At 37.0% G+C, this 27964-nt stretch overlaps 2 protein-coding genes across 4 annotated transcripts in view; one reads left to right on the forward strand and one right to left on the reverse strand.

Annotated features, from left to right (window-relative positions):
* ECD (ecdysoneless cell cycle regulator) overlaps window positions 1-3851 on the reverse strand; it is a 28742-nt gene extending 24891 nt beyond the window's left edge. Inside the window, exons 1-2 of one of the 2 annotated variants that reach the window (XM_027530683.1) lie at window positions 3653-3851; window positions 1725-1930 (exon numbers count right to left, since the gene is read on the reverse strand). In XM_027530683.1, the coding sequence (XP_027386484.1) occupies window positions 1725-1929 (205 nt within the window). In that variant the 5' untranslated portion in view covers window position 1930; window positions 3653-3851. Of the gene's footprint in view, window positions 1-1724; window positions 1934-3652 lie in introns of both variants that reach the window. The other variant, XM_027530682.1, reaches the window with a different exon arrangement.
* A 69-nt stretch (window positions 3852-3920) lies between these two features.
* FAM149B1 (family with sequence similarity 149 member B1) overlaps window positions 3921-27964 on the forward strand; it is a 51133-nt gene continuing 27089 nt past the window's right edge. The window contains exons 1-5 of one of the 2 annotated variants that reach the window (XM_027530686.1): window positions 3921-4149; window positions 9017-9121; window positions 10069-10198; window positions 23545-23687; window positions 24438-24554. In XM_027530686.1, coding sequence (XP_027386487.1) covers window positions 4103-4149; window positions 9017-9121; window positions 10069-10198; window positions 23545-23687; window positions 24438-24554 — 542 coding nt within the window. In that variant the 5' untranslated portion in view covers window positions 3921-4102. The remainder of the gene's footprint in view (window positions 4150-9016; window positions 9122-10068; window positions 10199-23544; window positions 23688-24437; window positions 24555-27964) is intronic. The other variant, XM_027530684.1, reaches the window with a different exon arrangement.

The following is a 27964-nucleotide window of genomic DNA, read 5'->3' on the forward strand; positions in this document are numbered from 1 at the left end:
ATCTACCTTACATATTAAGGGCTTCCCTTGTGGCTCAGCTGGTAAAGAATCCTCCTGCAATGAGGGAGACCTGGGTTCAATCCCTGGGTTGGGAAGATCCTCTGGAGAATGGAAAGGCTACCCACTGGAGAATTCTCTGGCCTGGAGAATTCCATGGACTGTATAGTCCATGCGGTCACAGAGTCGGACATGACTGAGTGACTTTCACTTTACATATTAAAACTTCAATTTTAATTTCATCCAGAAGCAATGCAGAACAGTTGCACGGTGTTAGGAGAGTGACATGATCAGATTCGTTTTACAAAGGTAACTGTCAACTCTGTCAGGAACTGGAGACATTGGGACCAGAGAGATTAGTTAGGGGGCCACTGTAGTCTTCCAGATGAAGAGGGCCTAGACTGTAGCCAAAGAGATGTGAGAAAGGGTCAGATTTCAGGGGTAATAACAGTAGGATTTAGTGCCTGTGGAACATGGTGAAGTGAGGATTTGAGGATGATTTTAAATTACTAACAAGCTTGACTACTAGGTGGATAGTAATACAATTAAGCAAGACAAGAAAATACTGTGTAAAAATTATTTTTGACAAAAAAGATAGGGAATTGGTTTTGGCTGTGTTATGCTAATGGGACAGTGTTCTTGCCAATAAGTATCACACGTATCAGTGATAAGGCATTCAATAAAATTAACGTTTTACATTTGGCAACTGCTAGCCAAAAGGTCAGAGAAGGCGATGGCACCCCACTCCAGTACTCTTGCCTGGAAAATCCCATGGACAGAGGAGCCTGGTAGGGTGCAGCCCATGGGGTCACTAAGAGTCGGACACGACTGAGTGACTTCACTTTGACTTTTCACTTTCATGCCTTGGAGAAGGAAATGGCAACCCACTCCCGTGTTCTTGCCTGGAGAATCCCAGGGACGGGGGAGCCTGGTGGGCTGCAGTCCATGGGGTCGCACAGAGTTGGACACGACTGAGTGACTTAGCAGCAGCAGCAGCAGCCAAAAGGTAACAGAGAAGCACTAAAATGAGCCAGAATGAAGGAATCACAAGATGTCAGGCTCCTGATATGAAATAAGACCCCACAGAAGTTGTTGTTGTATTAGTAGAGCCTTGGTAAGTTATCCATGACTCATTTTAGTAAAGTTATAAGAAATGAGATGACAAAGTGCCATTATTTGGCCACAGGTCAGACCTCAAGCACTGACAATACAGGGAAGCAGTGAAGGAATGACAAAATGCTTCTGTGTGGAAAATAGTGGTTACTTAGCTCAATAATTTCTCTTTATAAGCCAAGCAGAGCCACTCTTAGACCCTTAGCAAAACAACTATTTGAAACAAGGCAGCCTAGTAAGCACACCATCAAGACTGAGGAATACAGAGTAACAGCTGAAAGAACTATGGTTAAAGAAGCCAGCCTGAACCTGTTTAGTGTAGGTACCTAGATATATGATGGCATAGTAAAGTTCAAAAGAAAAGCCATGGCTTGATAATGTTGAGTATATATTGATTCCTAAGATAATGACTGTTAGAAAGCTTTCATCAACATGAATTTTTAAAAAAATTTTTTAAGTTCAAGAGCTTAACTGAATTTCGGCAAATACCATAAAAGTTCAGGATATAAATCTCCTGACAACACTGAATGAACTGTGGACTATTACACATCACTGGTGTCAGAATGACATCAAGAGTCACATGTATCAAAGCAAAATAAGCAAAAGAACCTTACCTTTCCCAGGTTTATATTTGAGATTGAAAGGCTGATTCTGCCAGATATAGGGGACCAGCATAGGTGCAAACTGGGTCATTATCCTCTCAATACACTTTTGAAGGATCTCTCTGTGTTCTTCTGGGTCCCCTGGTTTATCTGGTATCAGGAACAGGCGATACTCTACGGTGTCTTCCACTGTAGCAAACTTCATATTTTCCTCCATTCTTCTTTGAAAGTTACATTTAAAGTTTCAATAATATAAGCCATATAGAATAATGTAGAAGTAATATCCTAGTCCCTGAACTATGCTAGGCAATTCCATTAACATTGTTTCCCCAAATTCAATGATTCACATACCATCATCATGATTTTTGCATTGACCACATACCAACTATGGTAACACTTATTTAATATTCTTTTAATGATAGCTTTATACTCATAATTATATTAAAAGAATTTTTAATATACAATACATGGAAATCCACTACCACATTCCCAAACTAATAAATAAGCATTAAGAATAAAATAAAAAATGTTTGCCCTTGCATTATCAGTGGTGTGTAAAACACACTTTTGGAAACATTGCAATAACATCTTTTGAAACACTATCAAAAGTCCCAGGTCTGCCAAAAGTCCCAGTTGTGTTCTGGGCATTTCATTTTCCCTTTCTGTGGCTTTTCCCTTAATTGGAGAATGAGACTGTTACCTATCATCTCTATAATCCTTCCCTAGTTAAATTTTTAATATTTAAATGTTCTTAAGCACAATCTCCTTCCTCTGCAGAATTTAAATCTTTCCCATTGTGTGGGATAGAGGAATTCAAAACTACAAAACATTCATTCCTATCATTTCATCCCCAAATAATCTGCCCATGGCTCTTGATCCTACAACTATCTGTTCTAAATTTTCCCCCTTTTCAGGTTTCAGAGGGTATAACTCTGGGATATTAGGAGATGGTAAATAACTATTTTCTAAAGGTTTCGCTTACATACAAAAGTACTAGTTCACTACTGTAGCCAGGAGAGGCTTGGTACGGAGAAGGCAACGGCAACCCACTCCAGTACTCTTGCTGGAAAATCCCACGGATGGAGGAGCCTAGTGGGCTGCCGTCTATGGGGTCGCACAGAGTCGGACACGACTGAAGCGACTTAGCAACAGCAGCAGCAGCAGAGGCTTGGTAAAAGAAAAAACTGCGCTGGATCGTACGGCTGCAATTCTATTTTCAGACTTGTTTTTCTAACGGATTAGTAAAATGAGGTCCAAAGGAACTTGCGTCTTCTATCCAGACATTCTTTCACTACAGACCGTCCAAATTATCATTTGGCCTTTTAACCCAAGTGCCTGCGTGCTAAGTCGCTTCAGTGGTGTCCGATTCTTTGCGACCCTATGGATTGGGAATTCATGGGATTCTCCAGGCAAGAATACTGGAGTGGGTCGCCATTTCCTTTTCCAAGGGATCTTCCCGAACCAGGGATCGAACCCAGGCCTATCCCACTGCAGACAGATTCTTTACTATCTAAGCCACAGGAAAGCCTTATTACGAAGAATTTCGTGACAGGGCTGAAGTGAAGTCTTTCAGTGGTGTCCGATTCTTTGCAACCCCATGAACTGTAGGCTCCTCCGTCCATGGGATTTTCCAGGCAAGAATATTGGAGTGGGTTGCCATTTCCTTCCCAGGAGATCTTCCCAACCCAGGGATTGAACTCGGGTCTCCAGCATTGTAGGCAGACGCTTTACAGTCTGAGGCACCAGGGAAGTCCTCTAGTGACAGGGCTAGAAGGGACTTTTGGGACCACGAAGCCTAACTCCACACTGTATATATGAGAAAACTGGGAGCATAGCAAGAGGAGCAACCAAGCACCAGAGGCCTGGCTTGGAGTCTAGGGGCTCTTTACTCAGACTAGGCTCTCTCCTTCACCCAACAAAATGAAGCAAATTCCGCTTACCGTTCTGGGCCTGGGCCTCTTAGGCAAGTCTTTGTTGCAGCACCTTTCCTTAGCCGTCTCTCCTACCTAGTGAGCTGGTGGGGAACTGCCAGCAGTAGACACAGCCTGGCCCAGGATGGGTCCACACGTTCGTCTGGAACCAGAACCAGAGGAAACTCCGAAAGTCAGAAACGACTCAGCCTCGGAACCCCAGGCCGTCGTCCCGATGCACGTCGGCGGAAACATTAGGCGAGTGCTCCTGTGATATCGTCACGTCCGCCCCCACAGGCAAGCCGGAAGACTAGGGAGGTGGGGACCCTGGGAAAGTGGCGATCTGGAGTCTAGGAAACGGGGCGTGACGGGGCCGGAAGGTGGCGGGAGGGGGTCGAGCCGGAGCGGGCGCGAGGGCCAGGCTTGGAGGCCCCCACCCTGGCTTGTCCGCCCCCGCCGAGGCTGAGGAGGAAGAGGAGGATGACCTCCAGATACACTAGGAAGGCGGTGCCACAGAACTTGGAGTTGTGAGTGAACTGCTCAGCTACTCCAGCCCGGGCCGGGGGGTGCCGAGGAGGGTCGCAGGCGCGCTGGGAACCCTTCCTGCCCAGTCCCTTGCTCCTTTTACCTTTCCCAGGGTGAGGGAAAAGAAAATCTTTGTAATTTTCTCCTACCAGCTTTGCCGGACGTTGGCCCTTCTGTTTCCTTCTCCCGCTAATAAGGGCATGTTACTTGTGCAGTCCCAGAAACTTGGTCTGTTTGGCCTGCACTTCTTGAGCTTAGGAACTTGGTTTCCTAAGGCATTTTGTAGTTTCCACGTGTCTCATGCCCCAGTGTCAATGGCCATTGACAACTAGTGAAGCTGTTAATAGCTGAATGCTACAAGAAAGTTGAATACGTCTGGTGCCAACCGCAATGCAAAGCTACTTATATGCATTAGCTCACAACTCTTATCAATAAGGATACCAGATAGGAACTATTATTATTTTGCACAGATAAAGATCTCAGGTTTAAAGGTTGTAGCATGCCAGAGATCACACGGCCAGAAGGTGGTGGAACTGAAATATAAACCTGTTGTCTGATTTTGAAGCTTGTGGGGATAAACATTACACATAACTGCCTCCCCACCTCTGCAACTTAGTGTCAGAATCCTTGAGAATCAGTTTTGCTTTTGAGACTTTAGAGAGCAAGTGTGCTGTGTGCTAAGTCACTTCATTCTTTTCCAACTCTTAGATACTCTCTGGATCACCATAGAGGCTCCTCGGTCTATGGGATTTTTCCAGGCAAGAATACCGGAGTGGGTTGCCATGCCCTTCCTGATGAAGGGATGGAACCTGGGTTTCCCATATTGCAGGCAGATTCTTTACTATCTGAGCCACCAGGGAAGCCCAGAGAGCAAATATTTCTGGCTTAAAGACCCACCTCCCACCCCTAGTGAAATGTTGTAATTTAGAAAGTAATGATACTGTCATACATTTGTTAATACTTTAGACTTCCCTGGTGGCTCAGACGGTAAAGTGTCTTGCTTACAATGAGGGAGACCTGGGTTCGATCCCTGGGTTGGGAAGATACAAAGCAAATGGCAACCCACTCCAGTACTCTTGCCTGGAAAATCCCATGGATGGAGGAGCTTGGTAGGCTACAGTCCATGGGGTTGCAAAGAGTCGGACAGGACTGAGCGATTTCACTTTCACTATACTTTCAAAAATACTTTCACATCTTCATTCTTGTGACAACTCTGTAAGATGAGTATGATTATCTTAAGTTTTTCAGCAGATGAAATATAAGAAAGGTACATACCTTAAGATTATATAACCAATAGGTTTTGAGCTTGGGCTTTTCAACCCCAAATGCCAATTTTTTTTCTTCCACGGAACTGTGTAATTTTAACAACCATACATTTATTAACTATTACCTATACAGAGTAATAACAGGCATGGTATTTTCAGTTACATCTGGGTTTGTGTTTAGACTCTTTTCTAGCCTTATTAATTGTAGGCAAATTACTAAATTTTTGAGCTTTCACTTCTGCAATATAGGCTAAGACCTTATCTAAAAGTGATGGCATAGAGCTTGACACATAGTAGGTCCTCAGTAAGTGGTAATTTCCTTGTCCCTTCCCACCTCTATTTGGTACAATAGCCATACAAAGAAAATCAGTCTATGATCTTTCCTTGCCTTTCAGAAGCTTGTTATCTATTAAATAATAGGATAGAACACAGAAGCAACTCAGTTAAGCTTTTTAGGAACTAGGAAGAAGAAAGTCATTTCCAAATCTAGGGAGCAGGGCTTAGCCAAAAACCTGCTTTTATAATTAATTCTGACCATTATGAGAGTGAAAAAAAGTATCATTTATGGAAAAAAATTGTTGATTGCATTTATTGGACTGGTATTATTGACCCAGAATGGTTATGATGTTGTTGTTTAGTCACCTGACTCTTTTGTGACCCCATGGACTGTAGCCCACCAGGCTCCTCTGAACATGGGATGTCCCAGGCAAGAATACTGGAGTGGGTTGCCATTTCCTTCTCCAGGGGATCTTCCTGACCCAGGGATAGAATCTGCTTTCTCTGCCTTGGCAAGCAGATTCTTTACCACTGAACCGCTTGGTTATGTTACTTGTTCTCTATTGTTGATTTCATACTCCCTAAAGATAACTCTCCCAAAAGATGATTCTCTAGAAGTGTCAGAATAGTGTGAATAATGACAATAATGAAGATTATATGCATTTAAATAACAGTATATTAAAGGTACTTTTCCCTTTTGGTGTTATAATGATAATTTGCTTTGAAGAACTAACTTTAGTTTTCTAATAGTTACAAATTATAGATATTAAAAAGATTTTGGCATAAGCATACAGCTTAACATTTTTAAAATGATAAATCTCAAGCATAATTGTATAGTGGATAATATAATGACCTACATTAAAACAGTTATCAAAATTTTAGTATATTTGCTTCATATTTCATCTGTATATTTTTCAGCCTGTCATCCATGAAATATTGGAAAACCCCAGACATTATCATTTCACCCCATTTCTAAAAATTATATACATTTTCTTATTTAATAACCATAAGTCTATGATCAAAGTTAATATATCTTTGGTATTATCTGATTGTTACTTCATAACCAAATTTCTCTGACAGACTAAAATATGTCTTAAGTTTCTATTTCATCGCTGGAATCCACATTTCTGATCACCACCACTGTTTCAAAGACAAGCTTTTGGTTATAATATCATTGAATGAGAGAAGAAAAAAGCTCTCCACTAATTCAGCTCCACCATTTGAGAAATAATTTAAAGTATTCTGCTGAGTGGGTCTTTATATACAAAAATGGTACAATTTATTAAAATCTCAAACTATTCATCTGCTCTGAGCAGCCTCAGACTATCTGGATTTGAATCCTGGCTCCATCACTTACTAGCCATATGACCTTAAGCAAGTCACTTAATCCTTCAGTACCTCACTTTCCTTTCTTGTGAAACAAGAGTATTACATTTATAATACACATTTCCGTATTAAAAGCCCTGGGAAAACCTATTGTAAATAAACCTGTGTAACTTTGTTTAACCTATCAAGTTATTGGACTATAGGATTTTGTGGGGAAAGAAAGTCTACTATAGATAATTAGGACTGGAACATACAATAATTGACCCCATAGTTTATTCTGAGGCTTCCCTAGTGGCTCAGGTGGTAAAGAGTCTACTTGCAGTGTGGGAGACCCAGGTTCGACCCCTGGGTCAGGAAGATCCCCTGGAGAAGGGAGTGGCTACCCACTCCAGTATTCTTGCCTGGAGAATCCATGGACAGAGGAGCCTGACGGGCTACAGTCTATAGGGTCACGAAGAGTCAGACACAACTGAAGCAACTAACACTTCCACTTTTTTCGTAGTTTATTCTAACGCACATGTTGAACTCTCTAGAACAGCACGGTTCAATAGAAATATAATACAAAACACATAACTTAAAATTTTCAGATACGTTAAAAAATAGTAGAAACAGGTGAAATTAACTTTTTAATCTTTTAAAGTAACTATGGACTTACAGGAAGTTACAAAAATAGTGCATAGAGTCCCATGAACCCTTCACTCAGATTCCCCCAATGATGACAACTTATGTAGCTTTCAAAGCCATGAAGCTGACATTGGTACAGTACTGTTAAGCAGACTGCAAACCTTACCCAGTTTTCATCAATTTTTATATCCACTCCTTTGTGTATGTGTATGTATACATAGTTCTATGCAATTTGGTCTCGTTTATATATTTATTAAACCACCAGTGCAATCAAGATACAGCGCTGTTCTATCACCACCAAGGAACATCCTTATATACCCCTTTTTAGTCACTTCCATTCCTTTCTCCATACCCTGGAACCACTAATCTTTTCTTCACCTCTCTATTTTTCTCATTTGTGAGTGTAATATAAACAGAATCATATAGTATATGTAACCTTTAGAGATTGGCTTTTTTCAGTAAGTATGATGCCTTTGCAATCCATCCAAGTTGTTGCATGTATCAGTTCACTCCTTTTTATTGCTAAATCATATTCCACTATGTGTGTAGAGATACCAAAGTTTAATTATTCCCCTGTGCAAGGACATTTCAGTTCTTCTAATTTTTTTTCAATTATAAATAAAGCTGCTCTGAATGTTTGTGTACAGATTTTGTGTGAACATAAATTTTCATTTCTCTGGGATTAAATACCCAAGAGTGCAATGGGTAGGTCTTATGATAAATGCATGCATTTAGTTTTATAAGAAACTGTGAAATTATTCCAGAGTGGTTGTACCATTTTACATTCCTACCAGCAATGTATGAGAAATCCAGTTTCTCCATATCTTTGCCTGCATTTAGTGTTATCACTGTATTTTATCTTAGCTGTTCTAATAAGTATGTTTTATACCTTATTATGTTTTTAATTTGCAGTGAAATAAGTTTTAATATATTTTGTTTAACCCCTGTATATCCGGAATATTATCATTTTAACATGTAACCAAAATGAAATAATTAGTGGTACATTCTTGTTGTACTAAGACTTCAAAATTCTGTGTGTTTTACTGAGCGACTTCACTTTCCCTTTTCACTTTCATGCACTGGAGAAGGAAATGGCAACCCACTCCAGTGTTCTTGCCTGCAGAATCTCAGGGACGGGGAGCCTGGTGGGCTGCCGTCTCTGGGGTCGCACAGAGTCGGACACGACTGAAGTGACTTAGCAGCAGCAGCAGCAGCAGCATTTCCAGCTGACCACATTTTAACTCCTAGTGGCTAATGGCTATTGCATTGGATAGTTCCTGAACAGCAAGAAGTAGGTGACTTAACTTGTAGATCAAGTTACTGAAAAGTATATATTTTTTTCTTTACAAAAAAATATAACTGTTTTTCCATTTCACAGGAAAAGAATAACAAAACATGCTCTTAATCATCATCCTCTTCCTGAACAACTGGATGAAATTTCCTCTACCAATGACAGCCATGAAAAAGACCTAAGTTCCCAAAGGTAATGACACAAAGTGTACTGTTTGCTTATTGCACTTGATAATGGCAAAAGTTTTGGGCTTTTTGCCTTAGGATTGGTATCAAGCCTTGTACTAATGAAACAAAAGAATTTTTGTCACATTTTTCAATACCATTCAACTTCCATTCTGGAACAACTAGTGGAAACATACTTATTTTTGTAATCTTTGAAAAACAGTATTATGAGGTAGTTAATAGCAGAAACTCAGGAGGAATCCAAACAGACCTGATTTTTAATCTTGGTTTTGCCACCTATTAGCTGAATAGTATTGGGCAAGTTATTTACCTGGTAATAGTATCCCTTAAAGGATGTAGTGAATATAAATGAGATAAAATATAGTAAACGCAGAGTAAATATTAGCTGCAATTATTATTTTAAGAAATAGGACAGAGGAGATGGTAACTTCACAGAGGGTTCTGAAAAGCAATTGTGGTATCATACAAAAATTATAGTCATAAAACCTTGTTTCAAAATCTAGTACTAAATTGCAAGAGTTTTTGTCTTAAAGTACATCACTAGATGTACTGGTGAGTTTTCCATCACCAGATTGCTGTGAGGATAAAATGCAGTTAATGTCTGTGAAAGTGCTTAGTAAACCAGAAGTGGCATACAAGTTCACATATTATTCCTAGTATTTCTGAAATGTCTTCAGTTTCTTGAGGGCAGATGTTATAAGTGAAGTGTTAAAAAATATTAATTGTAAACTAAGACTAGAATTATTTAGAATGGCTGCCATCAATTCTGTAGGAATTGGGTCAGACTTTACTGTGATGCTTACATTTCAAATTCTTCATTTATTTTTGTCTCTCTGGATGTATTTGTACAAATGCCTATCACCTAAAAGATTGCTGAGTAGTTAATGCTACAGAAACTTGAGGAAATATAAGAATTTTTCTGTTTTCTCTTTTCCTTCCCACTTGTGCATTTAGTGAATCTGACATCACACAAGAATCACTTTTTACATCAGCTGACACTGGAAATTCAACATCTGCTTTTCCAAGTTATACAAGCACAGGGATCTCTACTGAGGGCAGCTCAGACTTCTCCTGGGGATATGGTGTGAGTTTTATGTTACTGGTCTAATGGAGTGCTTGTGTGACTCTTCTGGGAGTTAGGATTTGTCAGTTTGGTCAGTATATTTCATGCCTTCCCTCTCCTACATTTTTTATTTTATTTTATTTTATTTTATTTGGCCACGCCATGTGGTATGCAGGATCTTAATTCCCCAACAAAGAATCAAACAGTGGAAGTGTGGAGTCTTAACCACTGGACCACCGGGAAAGTCCCTCCTACTTTGTTTATTTACCCTTTAAAATAGCTGTAAAGAAGGCATCAATCTTCTGAGTAGTTGATCCTTAAAGATGCTTAGTGTTTGGCTTAAACAGCTGCAGGTCAGTATAGATCTGGACCCTGGATCTATTTTGCTGTGCTCAGTCCACTAATGTGTCTCTCCACTACTAATATTACCTTGTTGTTTAAAATGTTTTTGAAAGTTACTACTAAGCCATATAGACTCGGAAAGTGTTTAAAATATATTGTTAAATGAAAAAAAGCCCATTAAAAACAATATGTGTAGTGTGGTTCTAATTTTATTTTACATAGATTTTTGCTTATATATACTAGAAAAAAAGATTAAAGGTATTTACCTAAGATGTTATTCAGCTATTATTAATTAACTGAGTGTTGTGATGAGATTTATTTATTCATTCATGACTATCTCCCATTGTATTTAAGACCAGCAACCTTCAAAGAAAATTTAAAAGACAAATTTTATGCATGTTTATCACCTTGATGCAATAGGTATTTTTATTCTGTTTAATGTTTTGGTTTTTTTGGCCACAAGGCATGTGGGATCTTAGCTCCCCAAAACCCATACCCCCAGCATTGAAAGGCAAAGTCTTAATCACTGGACTGTCAGGGAAGTCCCTTAGTTTTTTTTTTAAAGGGTATCTGATGCAGTGGGGTTGATGAGGAAAAAAAAATTATACAACTTATAGAAAAGTGCATAACTTATGTATTGGGTGTGCATGCATGCACGTGTGTGTGTATGAAAACAGTACACCGACCAAGATATAGACAGTCAGCTCCCACAAGGCTCCTCGATGCCCTCTCCCAATCCCAAAGATAACCACTATTCTGATCTCTATCACCAGGTTTTCTTCTTCTTGCCCTTCATATAAATGGAATCCTATAGTATGTATTAATAGTTATATCTGGCTACTTTTGCTTAGAATTCTTTGGACAGTGCATACATGATATTGCGTATATTTGTAGTCTGTGAATTGCCTATTTATGTTTCATACTCACTTATTTTTTAATTTATCATTTTCTATTCTATTACTAATTAATAATATTAATTAGTAGGAGTTCTTTATCTTTTAGATTAGGTGTGGTGAAAGTGAAAGTCTCTCAGTTGTGTCCAACTCTTTGCGACCTCATGGACTATACAGTCTGTGGAATTCTCCAGGCCAGAATACTGGAGTGGGTAGCCTTTCCCTTCTCCAGGGGATCTTCCCAACCCAGGGATTGAACCAGGGTCTTCTGCATTGCCTGTGGATTCTTTACCAGCTGAGCTATAAGGAAGGTATACTTTTTCTCTTCAGGACTAAAGAGTAAATATTTCAGGTTTTGCAGACTGTCAGGACCCTCAGTGCTCACTGAGAAGGCAGCCATAGGCAGTGTATAAATAAATGGGCATGACAGAAGTCCAATAAAATGTTATTAGAAAACAGATTGTGGGCTGGATTTATCCCACTGGTCATAGTTTGCTGACCCCTACTCTAAATACTTTTAACAGAGACTCTTAGGAAGCTGTATTGTGTCCCTTCACCCTATAGAACTACAGAACTTTGGGTATTGTACCCAGTTGAAAACTTATTTACCAACTGCTGTTACAGGTGGAGGTAGCTAATGAATTGTACAGTAAGTCAGGAGATGGGGCTTTCTGGAATGCCATTATTTCCATTTATCCCCTTTCTCCTAATTCTTGCCTGGAACATGGACCTATGGCTAAAGGTAAAAACAGCCATTTTGAACCATAAAGCATCACTGAGGATGGAAATGATAGAAGAAACTGAATTCTTGATAGCCATGGGGCTACCGTATCAGCTGAGCTACCATATCAGCTTTTAATGCCTACCTGTAGATTAATTTTTTCATGAGAGAAAAATAAACTTTTGTTTAAGCCACTATTATTGTTCTTGTTAATAGTAACTAAGTGCAGTTCATGACTAATACACTAATTCTTTGTTAAATGTATTGCAAATATCTTTTCCTGATAAGTGGCTTTTGTAATGTTCACAAATTCTTCCACACTTAGGTCTTTAATCCCCTGGAATGGTTTTTTTGTACATTCATATAGAAGGAACATAATTTTAATTTTTCTATGTGGATAATGAATTGTTTCAGCACCATTTACTGACTAGTTCAGGATTTCTAAGCAAGGGCATTTTTGGCATTTTGGATATAGCTATACAGAAGTGTCCCATATATATAGCAGGATGTTTAGTATTCATCATCTCTGCCTGTTAAATACCTGTAGCAACTCTGGTCATTGTGATCACTAAAAATGCACATACACATTTCCAGCTTCTTCCATGTGAAAGTAGTAGCATGAAAGTGTTAGTCGCTCAGTTGTGTCTGACTCTTGTGACCACATGGACTGTAGCCCTCCAGGCTCCTCTGTCCAGGGAATTCTCCAGGCAAGAATACTGGAGTGGGTAGCCATTCCCTTCTCCAGGGGATCTTCCTGATCCTTTTTGCATCCTTTTCTTGTTGATTTGCTGTTACCTCTGATGTAGATTAAATTTCAAAATATAAAAGGGTTTGTTCCTGGGCTATCTAATCTGTTCTATTCTAAAATCATGTTACTACAACTGACTTTAATGAAACTATAGCTTTATAATAATCTATAATATATGATAGGGAAGTCTTACTACACTGTTCATAATTGTATTGGCCAGTCTTTTTCATGTATGTTAGAATCTGATTATTAAATTGCATAGGTCAATTTGGAGAGGACTGCTATCTTTATGATAGTGAATTCTCCTAATCATAAATTTGGTATATAAATCTATCCATTTAATATCCATTTCTTTAATGTCTTTTAATACATTTTTATAATTTTATCCATAAAAGTAATATACATTTGTTGAAAATCTACTCCTAGGTACCTTGCATGGTATATGAAAAATTGTATTTTTAATCTATTTTTGCTAGTATATAGGTATAGAGTTATCTTTTTTAAGGGAACTGAGTTGTAGGCTAATATTGACTTCTGGCAGAAATGTATATTCTTTGTCACATGTTCAAAACGTCTGATATTTCATTTAAATATTTTAATAGATTTCTTATCTGTTTAACACTAGATTAGACTATGGATTATTTTTACCTTTTTTACTATTATAATCACCTACAGAAAATTCATTCTTTTAAAGTAAACAAGTGTTTTTTAGTATATTCACTGTTGTGTAAACTACCCTAATTCCAGAACATTTTCATCATCCCAAAAAGAAACCCAGTCTCCATTAGTAATTACTCTCCACTTCTCTCTTCACCTTGCCCCTGGCAACTAATATGCTTTCTGTCTTTATGTATTTGCCTGTTCTGATATTTCATATAAATGAAGCATATACTGTGTCATTTATTATATCTGGCTTATTTCATCTAGCATATATCCAGGTTTTATCCATGTTATAGCATATGCCAGTACTTCTTTTTTACTGATGAATATAATTTAATTGCATTGATATACCAATTTTATTTATCCATCAGATGATGGACATTTGGGTTGCTTCACTTTGTTGCTATTATGAATAATGCTACTATGAACATTTGTGTATGACTTTTTCTGTGGACATGTTTTGAATATTCTTAGGTATATCCCTTAGGAGTGGAATTGCTGGGTGATATAAAAACTTTATGTTTAACATTTTGAAGAATACATTTCTCTTTAAAATTTATACCTATAATTGTGATTTTGTTCAAGGTTCCTGGTTAGTATGTAAATAATGTTGATATTTTCCTTGAATTACACAAACATTTCATTGCAGATTTCACATGTATGTCAGAGTAGGTTATTCCTTTGAAATCCATTATTTTGTTAGTAAGGTTGTATCTTAATTAATGAAATTCAAGTTTTGTGATCAGTTGCTATTACTGCATACTGTGTTTTCTTAATAACTTGAAACAACCTCCACCTTACAGAAAAGTTACAAGTATAGTAAAAAGAACATTCGTACCTTGATATCCATAAGGGACTGATTCTAGGACCCCCCATGAGTACCAAAATCCATGGATGCTCAAATCTCTTATATAAAATGGCACGGTATTTGCATATTACCTACACACATCCTTCCACACACTTTAAATCCTCTCTAGATTATTTAAAATACCTAATACAATGTAAATGGCTTTTACATTTACAAACCCATGGATATGGAAGACCAACTGTTTTTTTCCTGAATGGTTTGAGAGTAAGTTACCGACATGATACTTGCACCAAACATTTTAGTGTGTATTTCCTTCAAACAAGGACACTCTATGTAACTAAAGGGCAAGCCTCAATTTCAGGAAATTAACACTTCTGCCATCTAATACACAGATTCCATTAAAGTTTCACTAGTTGTCCCAATAATATTCTTCATAGCAAAATCTTGTATCACATTGTCCTGTCTCTGTACTCTCCCTCAATCTGGACTAGTTCTTCAATCTGTGATACCCAAGAAATGAGCTTGCTTTTCTCATTTCATTCTATTAGATGGCGTGTAGTTCCCATTATTGATATTGTTCACTTTAATCACTTAATATGACTTTCCTTTGCATTTACAAGTATTTTATGGGGAGGTACATTGAAATTATGTAGCTACTATCCTATTCCTCCTCTAACTTTCAGTTTATGGTTTACATCAGTATAGACTCAAGGATTCCTATTTTGTTCAGTTAGTTATAATACATAGTTATCATTATTTATTTTGAAGTTCCAATTGTCCCAGATTTGACCAGTAAGAGTTCTCTTCAAGCTGGTTTCTGTGCCATTTTGACATGTTCCCATCATTCTTTGAGTATTTCCTTACTGTCTGACACAAGGTATCCAGGCTTATTTTATATTTTCTTTGCCCCAGCCATGGAATCAGCCACTTCTCCAACAAGCCCTAATTCCTTTCAGTGCCATGTTTAGAAACAAGATTTGGGTGCTAAGTGTGCTTACTGCTTTTTAGGTGTCACTGATTCCTAAACCCTCCCAGTGGACAGAACTAGGGAACAGAAGTATTCTTCCTATTCCACTGTGAAATGACCCATTTCATTCTAGTTTTTTCCTTTTGCAAATTTGTAACTTCTTTCTCTGATAGAACATGGCTCCCCTTATAATTAATATATTTACTTATTTGATTAATCCCCCTGAACATAACCAGTTCCCCACTAATTCACTGCCTCCTAACCTCTGCAAATGCCCTTCTCACTCCACATATGTTTCAACACCCTGTGCTGGGTCACTGCCCCTTGCACCTTCCCACCCACTGAATGATTTCCTCATCCTGCTCAGTCAGACACCCAATGTTATCCTCGCTTCTGTACAGTAACCTTCCTCACACTGGGCTGCCACCCTGTGTGGGGCTGCCTACTCCCTGTATGGTAACTTCCCTTTCTTAAATGTTGTTCTAACATTATAAGCTGACTGCTCTTCCACATGGACATCCACATCTCACTTGTGCTCCATCACTCTGCAACAAACTGCTTCCCATGCAAACACCCACTGTGACAGATTACATTTTCAAAAGCCATGCTAATATATATCGCATCTAACATGCTCTTCTTACAAGATACTAATACTCCTCCATTGAGAGATAGTGTCTGTGTTCTTTCCCCTTGAACCTGGAATGGACTGTTTAACTGCCTCAACCTATAGAATGCAGTGAAAGTGATGCTGCATGATTTTTAGGTTAGAAAGCAACGCAGCTTCTATCTGGCTCTCTCTCTCTCTCTCTGGATGCTTAACCTTGAAGTTCAGCCACTGCATTGTGAGAACATTTAAACAACATGGAAAAGCCCAGGTAGTGAGAAACTGAAGCCCCAGCTGAAAGCCAGTATTACCTGCTAGACATTTGAGTGAACGAGCACTCAGATACTTTCAGCTCCAGGCCTCTGAGCTTTTCAACTGGTATCTCACCTGTGGAGAAGAGACAAGCCATTCCTGCTGTGAGCTATGTAAATCCCAGACACGTAGAAACCTGGAGAGATAACACATGATCATTGCTATTTTGAGCCATTTCGTTCTGGAGTAATTTGGTACACTGCCAAAGTAATTAGAACACCCTTCTCACACTGCTCAGGGTCAGAAAACTGCTTAGATGTTCACTTTATCTCTCTTAGGCTCCTACCATACAAGAGGCCATCTTCCTACACAGATGCCCTTCTTACTGTGCTTGGGTTTCAATGTCTTATACCAGGCTGCCTTCCCGGGTTGATGCTTTCCTTATTCTCTTCTGGCTTTGAAACTCCATGCTGACTGTCTCTTGAGGTATTGGTTAACAGGCAACCTACACCTATAATCCCTGAGAGAAAAGAAACTCATAAGGTAGGCCCCTATTTAACCTGGCTTCCTGCCTGCGAATAATTTTCTGACTATGGAGTTGTAAGACAGAGTCCAAACAAAGCATAGTGGTCCCATTTTGCTGAGTAACAGAGATCAGAATTCTGGGCAGATGAAGCAGTTAGAATCTTTAGGACATGAGGCGATAAAGAACACCAGAAGATAAATAAGTGAAAAGTCTATATTATTTGGTGATTTCTCTAAGGGATAAGTAGCTGAATAAAGCAAAAAAAGTACAAGATGGAGTTTATATTTATAGAAGTAAAAGGTGAGACAAATACAACTCAAAGATGGGTGAATATAAACAGAAGTATAGTGTTATAAAGTTACTACATTTGTGATAACAAAAAGTTATTACATTTGTGTCAGGTATCAAGAGAGAGAAGTGAAAAGTATATGAAGAGGGAGGTATGAAGTGGTAAAATGTTGACTGACTAGACCTTGATAGGTTAAGAATGCACATTATTAGCCCTAGAGCAAACATTAAAAATGTTTAAGTAGAATAAGCTAAGATGCCAATGGGAAAAATAAAATGGAATAGTAACAAACATTTGATTAACCTGAGAAAGACAGGAAAGGAAAAGAATAAGGACCCACCTCCCAAAACGGGACAAATGGAAAAGTAATAGCAAGATGGTAGATTTCAATCCAACCATGTCAACGATTAAGACAAATGTAAATAGAATGGGTAAAAAATGGATAAAATGCAGAATGGATTAAAAAAAAAAAAAGAGCAAGACTCAACTGTATAGTATATGTGTGCATGCTAAGTCACTTAATCATGTCCAGCTCTTTGCAGCCCTATGGATTGTAGCCTGCCAGGCTCCTCTGTCCATGGGATTCTCCAGGCAGGAATATTGGAGTGTGTTGCCATGCCCTCCTCCAGGGGATCTTCCTGACCCAGGGATCAAACCTGCATCTCTTATGTCTCCTGTGTTGGCAGGCAGGTTCTTTACCATTAGTGCCACCTGGGAGGCCCATACACCATATGGAAGAGATTAAATATAAAGACACAAGTAGGTTAAAATGAAAAGGACAGAGAAAATTATACACACAGTAAGCTGACAAGGTTGTATTAACATGAAACAACATAAACCTAAAGACACCTAGTCGATCACTGGGAAAGAATATTTTTTAGTGATAAAAAGGCAGTTTGGGGACCTCCCTGGAGGGTCTGGTGGTTAAGACTCCAGGCTTCCACTGCAGGGGGCACAAAGTAAGACTGTATATGCTGTGTGGCAAAAAACAAACAAACAAAAACCTGTTTAAAACAAAATATAGTAACACTTAGGGCAGTTTGCCTTAGCTGAAGCTGCCATACTGAATACCACAGACTGTGTGGCTTAAACAACAGGTGCTTATTTTCTCACAGTTCTGGAGGCTAGAAATCCAAACTTAAGATGCCATCATGGCTGATTTCTGGTGAGACTACTCTTCCTGGCTTACTGTATCCTCTGTAACTTTTCTCCTGGGCATGAGCATAGGTAGAGAGATCTCTGATTCTCTTCCTTTTCTTACAAGAACACTAGTTCTATCAGATTAGGGCTCCATCCTTGGGACCTCATTTTACCTTAATTTCCACCTTAAAGGCATTAACTCGAAATAGCATCACATTACAGATGAGGGCTTCAACATAGGAATTTGAGAGGACACAGTTCAGTCCATAACACAGTATACCAGGAAGATATAACAATTCTAAATAAATAAACATCTAATAGAGTCTCAAAATGTATGAAGAAAAACTGATAAAATTAAAGAGATTAGGTGAAACCATAATTACTGTTAGAGATTTTAGTTATTAATAAAGCAATTAGAAAGTCAGAAATAAATAAAAGATCTGATGGTATACCCAACAAATGCAGAGTACATATCCTTCTTAAGAGCATATGGAATGCTCACAAGGACAGACTGTATGATGGACCATAAAATATCTCAATATTGTTTAAAAGATTAAATCGTACAGCGTATGCTCTCTAATTACAATAGATTTAATAGAAATCAATAACAATAAAATACCTGTAACAATTCCTAAGTATTTGGAAATTAAACAACACTGCTCTAAATATTAAATTTCAAGGAAAATTAGAGGGTATTCTGCAACTACATGACAATAAAACCACAAAACATCCAAATTTATGGAAGCAGCTAAAGCAGTCCTTATAAAGACATCTATAGCTTTAAATACTTATTTAAGAAAAGAAGAAAGCTTTAAAATGAATAACCTAAGTTTCTACCCTAGATGCTAGGAAAGAAGAGTACATTAAACCCAAAGTAGAATGAAAGAATTAAAAGCAAAATCAGTGAAATAGAAAATAGGTAAATAAAAGAGAAAATGAACAAGTTTAAGAGTTTACCCTTTGAAAAGATTAATAGTAAGCCTTCTAGTGGTATTAGTCAAGGAAAAGTAAGAAAATGCAAATTACAAATATGGGGAATGAAAGAGGAGATGTCACTACAAATTCTACAGACATTAAATAAAAGACTGTTAACATAATAATATAAACAATTTTATGCCACTAAATTCTGTAACTTAAAAGAAATGGACAAAGTCCTTAAAAATCTGAACAGCTGTAAAACTCTTAAACTGAATCAATCTATTCTCATAAAGAAAACTCCAGGCTCAGATGGAAGAACATACATTTGTCGAAGAAATAACAGTCACACAAACACTTTATAGATCAGTGTACTACTGATGTCAAAACCGGACAAAGGCAATAAATATAATAGGAGAAAATTCTGAGGTGGGACTTGTAAATAGTATGACAGAGTGAGTACCCCCAAAAGCAACAATAAACTGGATGTAATGGTCAAAAGCAACCATTTCAGGATTCTGAAAATTAACTAAGGTACACAGAAAATGGAGAAGCAGTTATTCATCAAAATTAAGAAAACTTTGAGTTAGGAACACTAAAAGTCTGTTCAACTTTAAAGGGTGCTTTGCTTAGTTACTCAGTCATTTCTGACCTTTTGTGACCCCATGGACTGCAGCTGGCCAGGCTCCTCTGTCCATGGAATTCTCCATGCATGAACACTGGAGTGGGTTGCCGTGCCCTCCTCCAGGGGATCTTCCCAACCCAGGGATCAAACCCAGGTCTCCCGCATTGCAGGCAGATTCTTTACCAACTGAGCCACCAGGGAAGCCCAAGAGTAAGGAGTGGGTAGCCTGGTGGGCTGCCGTCTATGGGGTTGCACAGAGTTGGACACGACTGAAGCGACTTAGCAGCAGCAGCGGCAGCAGCCTATCCCTTCTCTAAGGGATCTTCCCTACCCAGGAATCAAATGGGGGTTGCCTGCAGTGCAGGCTGATTCTTTACCTGTTGTACTACCAAGGAAGCCCCTGAAAACTAGCAGTTTCACTACCAGAGAGGTCTCAATAGATTTGGAGTGGAACTTGGATGGGCTTTATATCCAATATCATTTTAAACAACAGTAGCACACTCAGTGGCATATGGAGAAGGAAAAACAGTGGCTCAGATAGTCTGAAGTTTCAGTACTAACTGGGGCAAAAAATGGATTGGCAGACTATCCAGAAATTTATCAAGCATCTGGGAAATAAGTCACAGGAGGCCCTAATAAACTCTTCACATATCCATGCAGGAAAGAACAGAGAGGGCCCAAACTATGCACACATCCCTGGTTGATGTGAGTTAGCACACAAATGCAGAGGCAATCTGAGAGGGCACAGAAATTAAGAACCATAAAACTGCTTGAATTTGAACACAAAGTAAACTTTAAGACAGAAAATACCATGAGAAAAAAGGACATTTCCATAATGATAAAAAGGCCAATTCTTTTTTTTTGTTTTGTTTTAAAAGGCCAATTCTTTAGGAAAATAAAATAGTTACAAATGTATACACACCTAACAATGAAGCCTTAAAGTATATGAAGCAAAATTACAGAATTTAAAAGAGAAATAAGAAACAAAAAGTTGTAGCTAGAGACTTCAGTACTCCACTTTTAATATTTCATATAACAACCAAACAAAATCAGGAAGGATATTGAAGACTTGAACAATACTGTTAACACCTGACCTAACTTGAGTCTACCCAATGACAAGAGAATATATAATCTTCACATAAAAAACAAATCTCATAAATCTAAAAGGATTGTAATTATACTGGGTATGTTCAACCATGTTAGAATTAAGTTAGAAATGAACAATGATATAAATTAGGTATCCCCAAGTAGTTGACAATTAAAACGGTGCTCTTCTAAACAACTGATGAGTTAAATAACAATCTATAGGGAAGTCAGAAAATATATTGAATGAAAGGGAAAAACAGAATATCAAAATTTACAAGATATAGCTAAAGTGGTGCTTAGAGGGAAATTTACAGCTTTAAATACCTATGTAAAAAGAAAATCAAGCTTACAGATGTGGAACAGATTCGTGATGACAGAGATGGGATTGGGCGTGGGTGAAATGGATGAAGAATATCAAAAGGTACAAACTTCCAGTTATAAGTCATGAGGATGTAATGTACAGCATAGTGACTATAGTTAAAATACTCTATACGCAGTTGAGAGTTGCTAAGAGAAAAGATCTTAATTCTCATCGCAAGGAAAAAAATTCTGTAACAACGTATGGTGACTCACTGGGGAGACTGATTTGCTTTATATACAAATATTGAATTATGTTATACACACCAGAAACTAATATAATCTTGTATGTCAGTTATACGTCCATAGAAGAAAAATGCCTATAGAAAAAAAGGAGCATATTTGAATCACTAACATAAGCTTCCACCTTAAGAAACTAAAAAAGAAGAGCAAATTAAATCTAATGCAAGCAGAAGGAAGGAAATAATACAGATGAGAGTAGAAATTAATGAAATAGAAAACAGAAAAACAATAGAGAAAGTAAACAAAATTGACAAGTTTTCAGTTTGATCAAGAAAAAAATAAGACATAAATTAACAAGATTAGAAATGAAGACAAAGACATAACTACTGACCTTATGGAAAGAAAAAGGACTAAGGAAATATAATAAGCAACTTCATGTCAAGAATTTAGATAACTTAGATATAACAGACAAATTTCTAGACTAAAATCAAAGATTTTAATAAATTACAAAAGTTACTAGAAAAGAGGGACTACATATAATGGAGTAAAATTCAGACTTAAAATAGGTTGCTCACAATTAACAACATCAGATGACAATGATCCTGTATCTTTAAAGTGCTAAGGAAAAAATGAGTGATGTATCTCCATCATATATATGATAAATAATAAAATTATTACATAAATATGATATACTGTCATTCAGTGTGCGTGTGTGTAGAGAAGGCAAAATAAAGACATTTTGAATATCTATAGAGTTTCCCATTCACGTATACTCAACTAAAAGAATGATTAAAGGACAGACTGAAGCAAAAGGGAAATAAAGCCAGAAGAAAGAAATGGGATACAAGAAGCAACAGAGAGAAAAATAATTGGCACGCCTTATTGGTAGTTACTAAAACAAATAACAATAACATTTTATGTGTTAAAAACAACACTAATACTAAAATTCAATATAAGATGCTGAGAGGGAAGTTAAAGAATATCAAAGATAAAAATCACACAGAAGATGCTTTCAGGGAAGTTGAAGCATATCAAAGTCCTTTTTAAAAAATTTTTTGTTTTACATAATTGGAATGTCATTTATCAAAGTGGCGAAAGATGTCTTAAACCCCTACATCCCTTTCTGTCCCTTTCAGTAATCTTGTAAGCTGAAGGAAGGTTTAGACTAGAAAGTAACCTTCAAACTTTTTAAACTGCAACCCACACTAAGACATGTAGTTGATATTGCAACCCAGCATGTGTACCTAAGATAAAACAAGGGACTTCCCGGGTGGTGGTCCAGTGGTTAAAACTCTGAGGTCCCACTAAGGGGGCCTAGGTTCGATCCATGGTCAGGGAACTAGATTTCATATGCCACAACTAAAGATCCTGCATGCTGCAACAAAGATCAAAGATCCTGTGTGCAGCATCTAAGAACTGGCGCAGCCAAATAAATGAATATATATATATATAAATATATATATATATATATTTGTGTTGAGTCTTTAATGTTAAACCTTAAATCTATCTGTGTGCTCAGTAACTCAGTCATGTCCGACTCTTTTTGGCCTCATGGACTGTAGCTCACCAGGCTTCTCTGTCCATGGAATTTTCTAGGTAAGAAAACGGATTGGTTGCCACTTCCTTTTTTTTGGATAGAACCTGACTTTCACTGTTAAAAGTTAAAATACATATTTCTTACCTTATACTTTTAAAAGAAGGTATTAACTTTTCTTCCTCCAGAATGTAAAAGGGCACATAAAAAAGATGAAGTAAAGAGTAGGCAGAGAATCAGATAACATGATCAGATTCCCATCCCTTTGGCTGCTGCAAAAGGATAGATTATAGGGTAAAGATCTAACCTAAATTGTGAGGTGAAAACTGTAAACTACAAAATAATATATTTTTAGGATTGACTGTCTACATTAAGCTCTAAAAAAATACTGGAACCAAGCAACTGTAATAAAATTAACAATCATTGTCTTTGAGTGGTAGAATTATTGGTAATTTTTATTTTTCTTTATTCGTTTCTGGATTGTATGATAAGAAAATGTTGCTTAGAAACATTGCTATTTCTACAAATTCTCTTCAAATAGGAATAGGGAAGCCATCTGAATATTCTAAGATTCAAAAACTGACTAACTTTTCTTTCACACAAATGGACTAAATATTGAAAACAAAACAAAATCTGATTGCTTTCCACCTTTATGATTATGATTCTTAACAGAGACTGAAGCTCACCTAAATATTTTGGGGTGATAATTTCTTTTAGGAACTTGATCAAAATGCCACTGAAAAAGTCCAGGCCATGTTCACAGCCATTGACGAGCTCTTGTATGAGCAGGAGCTGAGTGTACACACTAAAAGTCTACGAGAAGAGTGCCAACAGTGGACACGTAGCTTTCCTCATCTCAGGTACTGAGATCCTGTACATTCATGGCTAATACTAAAATTTGAAAAGCAGATTTCCAAGAAACCTTGTATTCTGAAATCTTTATGGGCATGGATTTGTATCATTAAGGTGATATGGTATAAAGCCTCAGATGATAGAAAACTCATGTTGATGGAAGTTTCTCAGAGTTTTCATAACTAGTTGTCCTAATCAAGTAAAATAGTTTCTATATCAGTAGCTGTGATCTGTATCTGTCCAAAAGAGACCTTTTGAACAAAAGCGTCAGAAAATGTATTTGATTACTGTCTGTAAGTAAATTCTTATACATGTATACTTGAAAGCAGATACAGGCTATTAGGAAGCTTCCCTTAGAAACCACACTACTACACATACTTAAAATTTATAAAGCTTCATGTTCTTAAGAATATAATTCAGTTTTTACTAATTTGGCCTGGGTTTCACCCATTTTAGCAAATTTAATGAAGATTGTTATGGAGGGTGGAGGGTAAATTTAAATGTTTGCCCACTTTCCTTGGATTCTTTTTCCGTGGGGTGGAAAAGCTTCATCCATTCTGTGTCCATTGTATAGGAGAGAGAGATACCTTCAGAAAGGCTCTGGATTCACATTTCTCTCAAGAATCATTCTAAATCAGTAAGGGACTATGTACTAGACTTCTCTGTAGAGCCATCACATTTGTTCCAACAATACCTATATTTTGTATGTATGCTGGATGAAGGTGCTTAACCGTCTCTTTATGTTCTTCACTTTGAAGGATTCTGGGTCGGCAGATAATCACTCCAAGTGAAGGTTATGGACTGTACCCTAGATCCCCTTCTGCTGTTTCAGCTTCACGTGAGGCAACACTGTCTCAAGAAAGAGATTCTACTATGTAAGTATTCTAATGTGTAAGTGTCTATGTATTCTAAATATGCAAGTATTTTATTCTACCACTTACACTAAAGGATTAAAATACTTATTTATTGGTATTTAGTAAAGCACAGCAAATTCTGTAAGACTAATCATAGTCTTTATGCATACTAGAATTTTTTTACTTAGGTTTTAATTTAAAAAAAAGGTTTTCTCTAGAATTTTAAGAGTTACTAATATCCATAGATACTTATATCTATGTCATATCTATGTCTATCTATAAATACAAGCACTTTCTTCTTGGAATAAATGTGTCAACAGAGTGGTTTAAAGAAATTCAGGGATCTAAGAAATAGAATTTAAAAATTTTTTGAAAAAAACTTTGAAACAGTGGTTTTCTTAAACATGTAATACTAATTATTATGGGAGCCACTGAACTGAACTGAAACTGATATTATTAAAATGGGTAATTAGTCATTAGCTAAAATGGCTAATTCTTTGAATACCTCAAACTCTTTTAACAGTAGCACAATAAACCCAGATAGGATTGCTTTAAAAACCTATGCTTATCCTTAATTCTGTAGTAAAATGTCACGGTTTTAATTCATTTTAAAATTATTCCTTAACTATTGCCTAAGACTGTAATTTTATTTATACTGATACTGGTTAAGAGTTGTAGTGATGCTTGCTTTTGATGCCTTTTAAAGCTTGTAGTAATTTCATCAGACCACAAAGTAAAACATTATTGTCTTAGGTTAGTTAAGGTTATGGGATCTGGATTATCAACTAACTGATTTTTGGTCAGAGAGTGGGATTTGTTTACTTCTTTCAGAGTGATTTAAACTCAAGGTTCTGGTCACCAGGCTGAGATTTCTTTCTAAATTTAAGCCTCATGTATTACACCAATAAGCCTTTTAAAATTTACTCCTTTTATATAAGTTTCAGATTTTTACAGACTAATTTGTCTCCCACAGAAAGGATGTATTCTTTAATTCTCACAGACCAAAATTAGATAACTTAGATCCTGCGATTAAGATATATTTACCTGATCTATTAGTTTAAACTTTATATATACCTTTTATTTTATAATTGTAAATAGCATTTCCTTTTAGAGATTCCAAAGGAACAAGTCTGAGCAGTTAACTCCTCCTTCTCTAGGACGTTTGGCTAAATCATGATTCTGCAACACACTGCAGACATCTTTTCTGTCCGTTTTACTTGCTACTACCATTGCTGCTTGGTCTTTCTTATTTTTGGTTCTGGATTATTTGACTTAACAGTATTCAATAATTACTTTTCTTCACTATACAGATGAAATAAATACCTATCTGTACTTTATACAGACATATAGTTAAATGAAGCAAGTTATTCAGCTATATTAGGATATCACTACTTAAAGAAAATAATAAAAAATTAAATATAATCCATATTTACTTTCATATCACTACCAGTTTGTCCATACTTGATATTTTTTTCTCTTGAGTACCATTAAGGAACTCATTGTACTGCAAAATATTTATATATTTTAACTAACCATAATTATTATTGATGCTCTAATTGTTACAGCCATGTCACGCTGGTTCATTTTTGTCCTTTTTTTCCAGTCCTATCCTGGAAAAATATTTTTTTCTTCTTTAAGACATGGAAGCAGCTGAAAGTCAAGGAAACACTTAACTTCTTTGAGAGACTACTAGTATTTGAGAACAAAATTTGGGTAGTTGAGGATATGTAAGTTGGTGGTGATGCTGCAATTTTTCCACTTTTTAAAATAAGTGATGTGAAAAAAATGTGTCAGAAATACAACTTTGGTATTTTTTAGTTTAACAAATTAGTTTTCCATGAAATATGAGGTTTATCAGCTACTAAGATTTTCTACAAAATAACATTTCAAATTATATCCATTCTTGCCCCTCCACATTACATCAGATTTTCCTTTTAAAGTTCATGGTTAGTCCTTTCTGTCCTTCACTTAAAAATCTTCAGTAGCTTCCCATTGAATTTATGATAAATTTAAAATTATATCATAAACTGGCCCCAGTCTACATACGTGTCTTTATCTTCTGTCACTCTCATTCATTAATTCTTCCACATCGGATTTTTTTTCACATCTCAAACGTACTAAATAAGATATTTGGTTCAGCTTCCATTCTTGAGTTCTTGGGCCAGAGGAAATTGGTATAAAAACAATACAAAAATACAGTCGCTTTCTCTTTGTATCTCTAACACCTAAAACAATGCCTAGAGTATAGTTAGAATCAACTTTTTAAAAAAACTAAATTAAATATCATATTTATTTCACAACAAACTCCATGAAAATGAACTTATATTATGGCTGCAAAACAGTGTTATCAATCAAAACAATTATTGTATAGATCAAAATGGAATTCCAAGAACTTTTTAACAATAGAAAATGGTGGTAGCATAGGAGAAAACACAGGCCAGAAAAGGATCCTGAACAGATGAGTTTGAGAACATTCCCATTTGAAAAAAAACATCAACAGAGGAATGGATAAAGATGTGGTCCATATATACAGTGGTGGAGAAGGAAATGGCAACACACTCCAGTATTCTTGCCTAGAGAATCCCGCAGACAGAGGAATCTGGTGGGCTGCTGTCCATGGGGTCACACAGAGTTGGACACAACTGAAGCAACTTAGCATGCATGCATGCATTGGAGAAGGAAATGGCAACCCACTCCAGTATTCTTTCCTGGAGAATCCTAGGGACAGAGAAGCCTGGTGGGCTGCCGTCTGTGGGGTTGCACAGAGTCAGACACAACTGCAGCAACTTAGCAGCAGCAGCATATACCGTGGAATATTACTCAGCCATTAAAAACAATGAAATAATGCATTTGCAGCAACATGGATGGACCTAAAGCTTCACACTGAGTGAAGTAAGGCAGAGAAGGAGAAACACCGAATGACACCCCTTATATGTGGGATCTACAAAGAAATGATACAAATGAACTTAATTACAAAACAGAAAGAGACTCACAGAGAGCAAACTTACGGTTGCCAGGTCCAGGGCAGGTAAGGATGGGAGGAAGGGATAGTTAAGGAGTTTGGCATTGACGTGTACACACTGCTATGTTTAAAATGGATAACCAACAAAGACCTGCTGTATAGCACAAAATAAATAAATAAATACGATTTTTTAAAATGAAAAAAAACTTCGTAATCTTCTGCTGCAAGTTAGTTTAAGGGGCTTATCTACCCTTAGTTTAAATACATACTGCAACGAAAATTAACTATAATATCTAATAAGTTGCCAAAGTGTATGACTGTATGCAGAATTATAACCCTTAAAAAATCATTAAAAGAATAGGTAACTAGAAAATAAACCTTTGTGTATATGACTAGATAATTTTCAACAAGGGTGCCAAGATTGCACAGTGGGGAAAGGACAATCCCCCCAACAAATGGTGCTGGGAAA

This window comes from Bos indicus x Bos taurus, chromosome 28, assembly GCF_003369695.1.
Source record: "Bos indicus x Bos taurus breed Angus x Brahman F1 hybrid chromosome 28, Bos_hybrid_MaternalHap_v2.0, whole genome shotgun sequence".
Classification (NCBI taxonomy): Eukaryota; Metazoa; Chordata; class Mammalia; order Artiodactyla; family Bovidae; genus Bos; species Bos indicus x Bos taurus.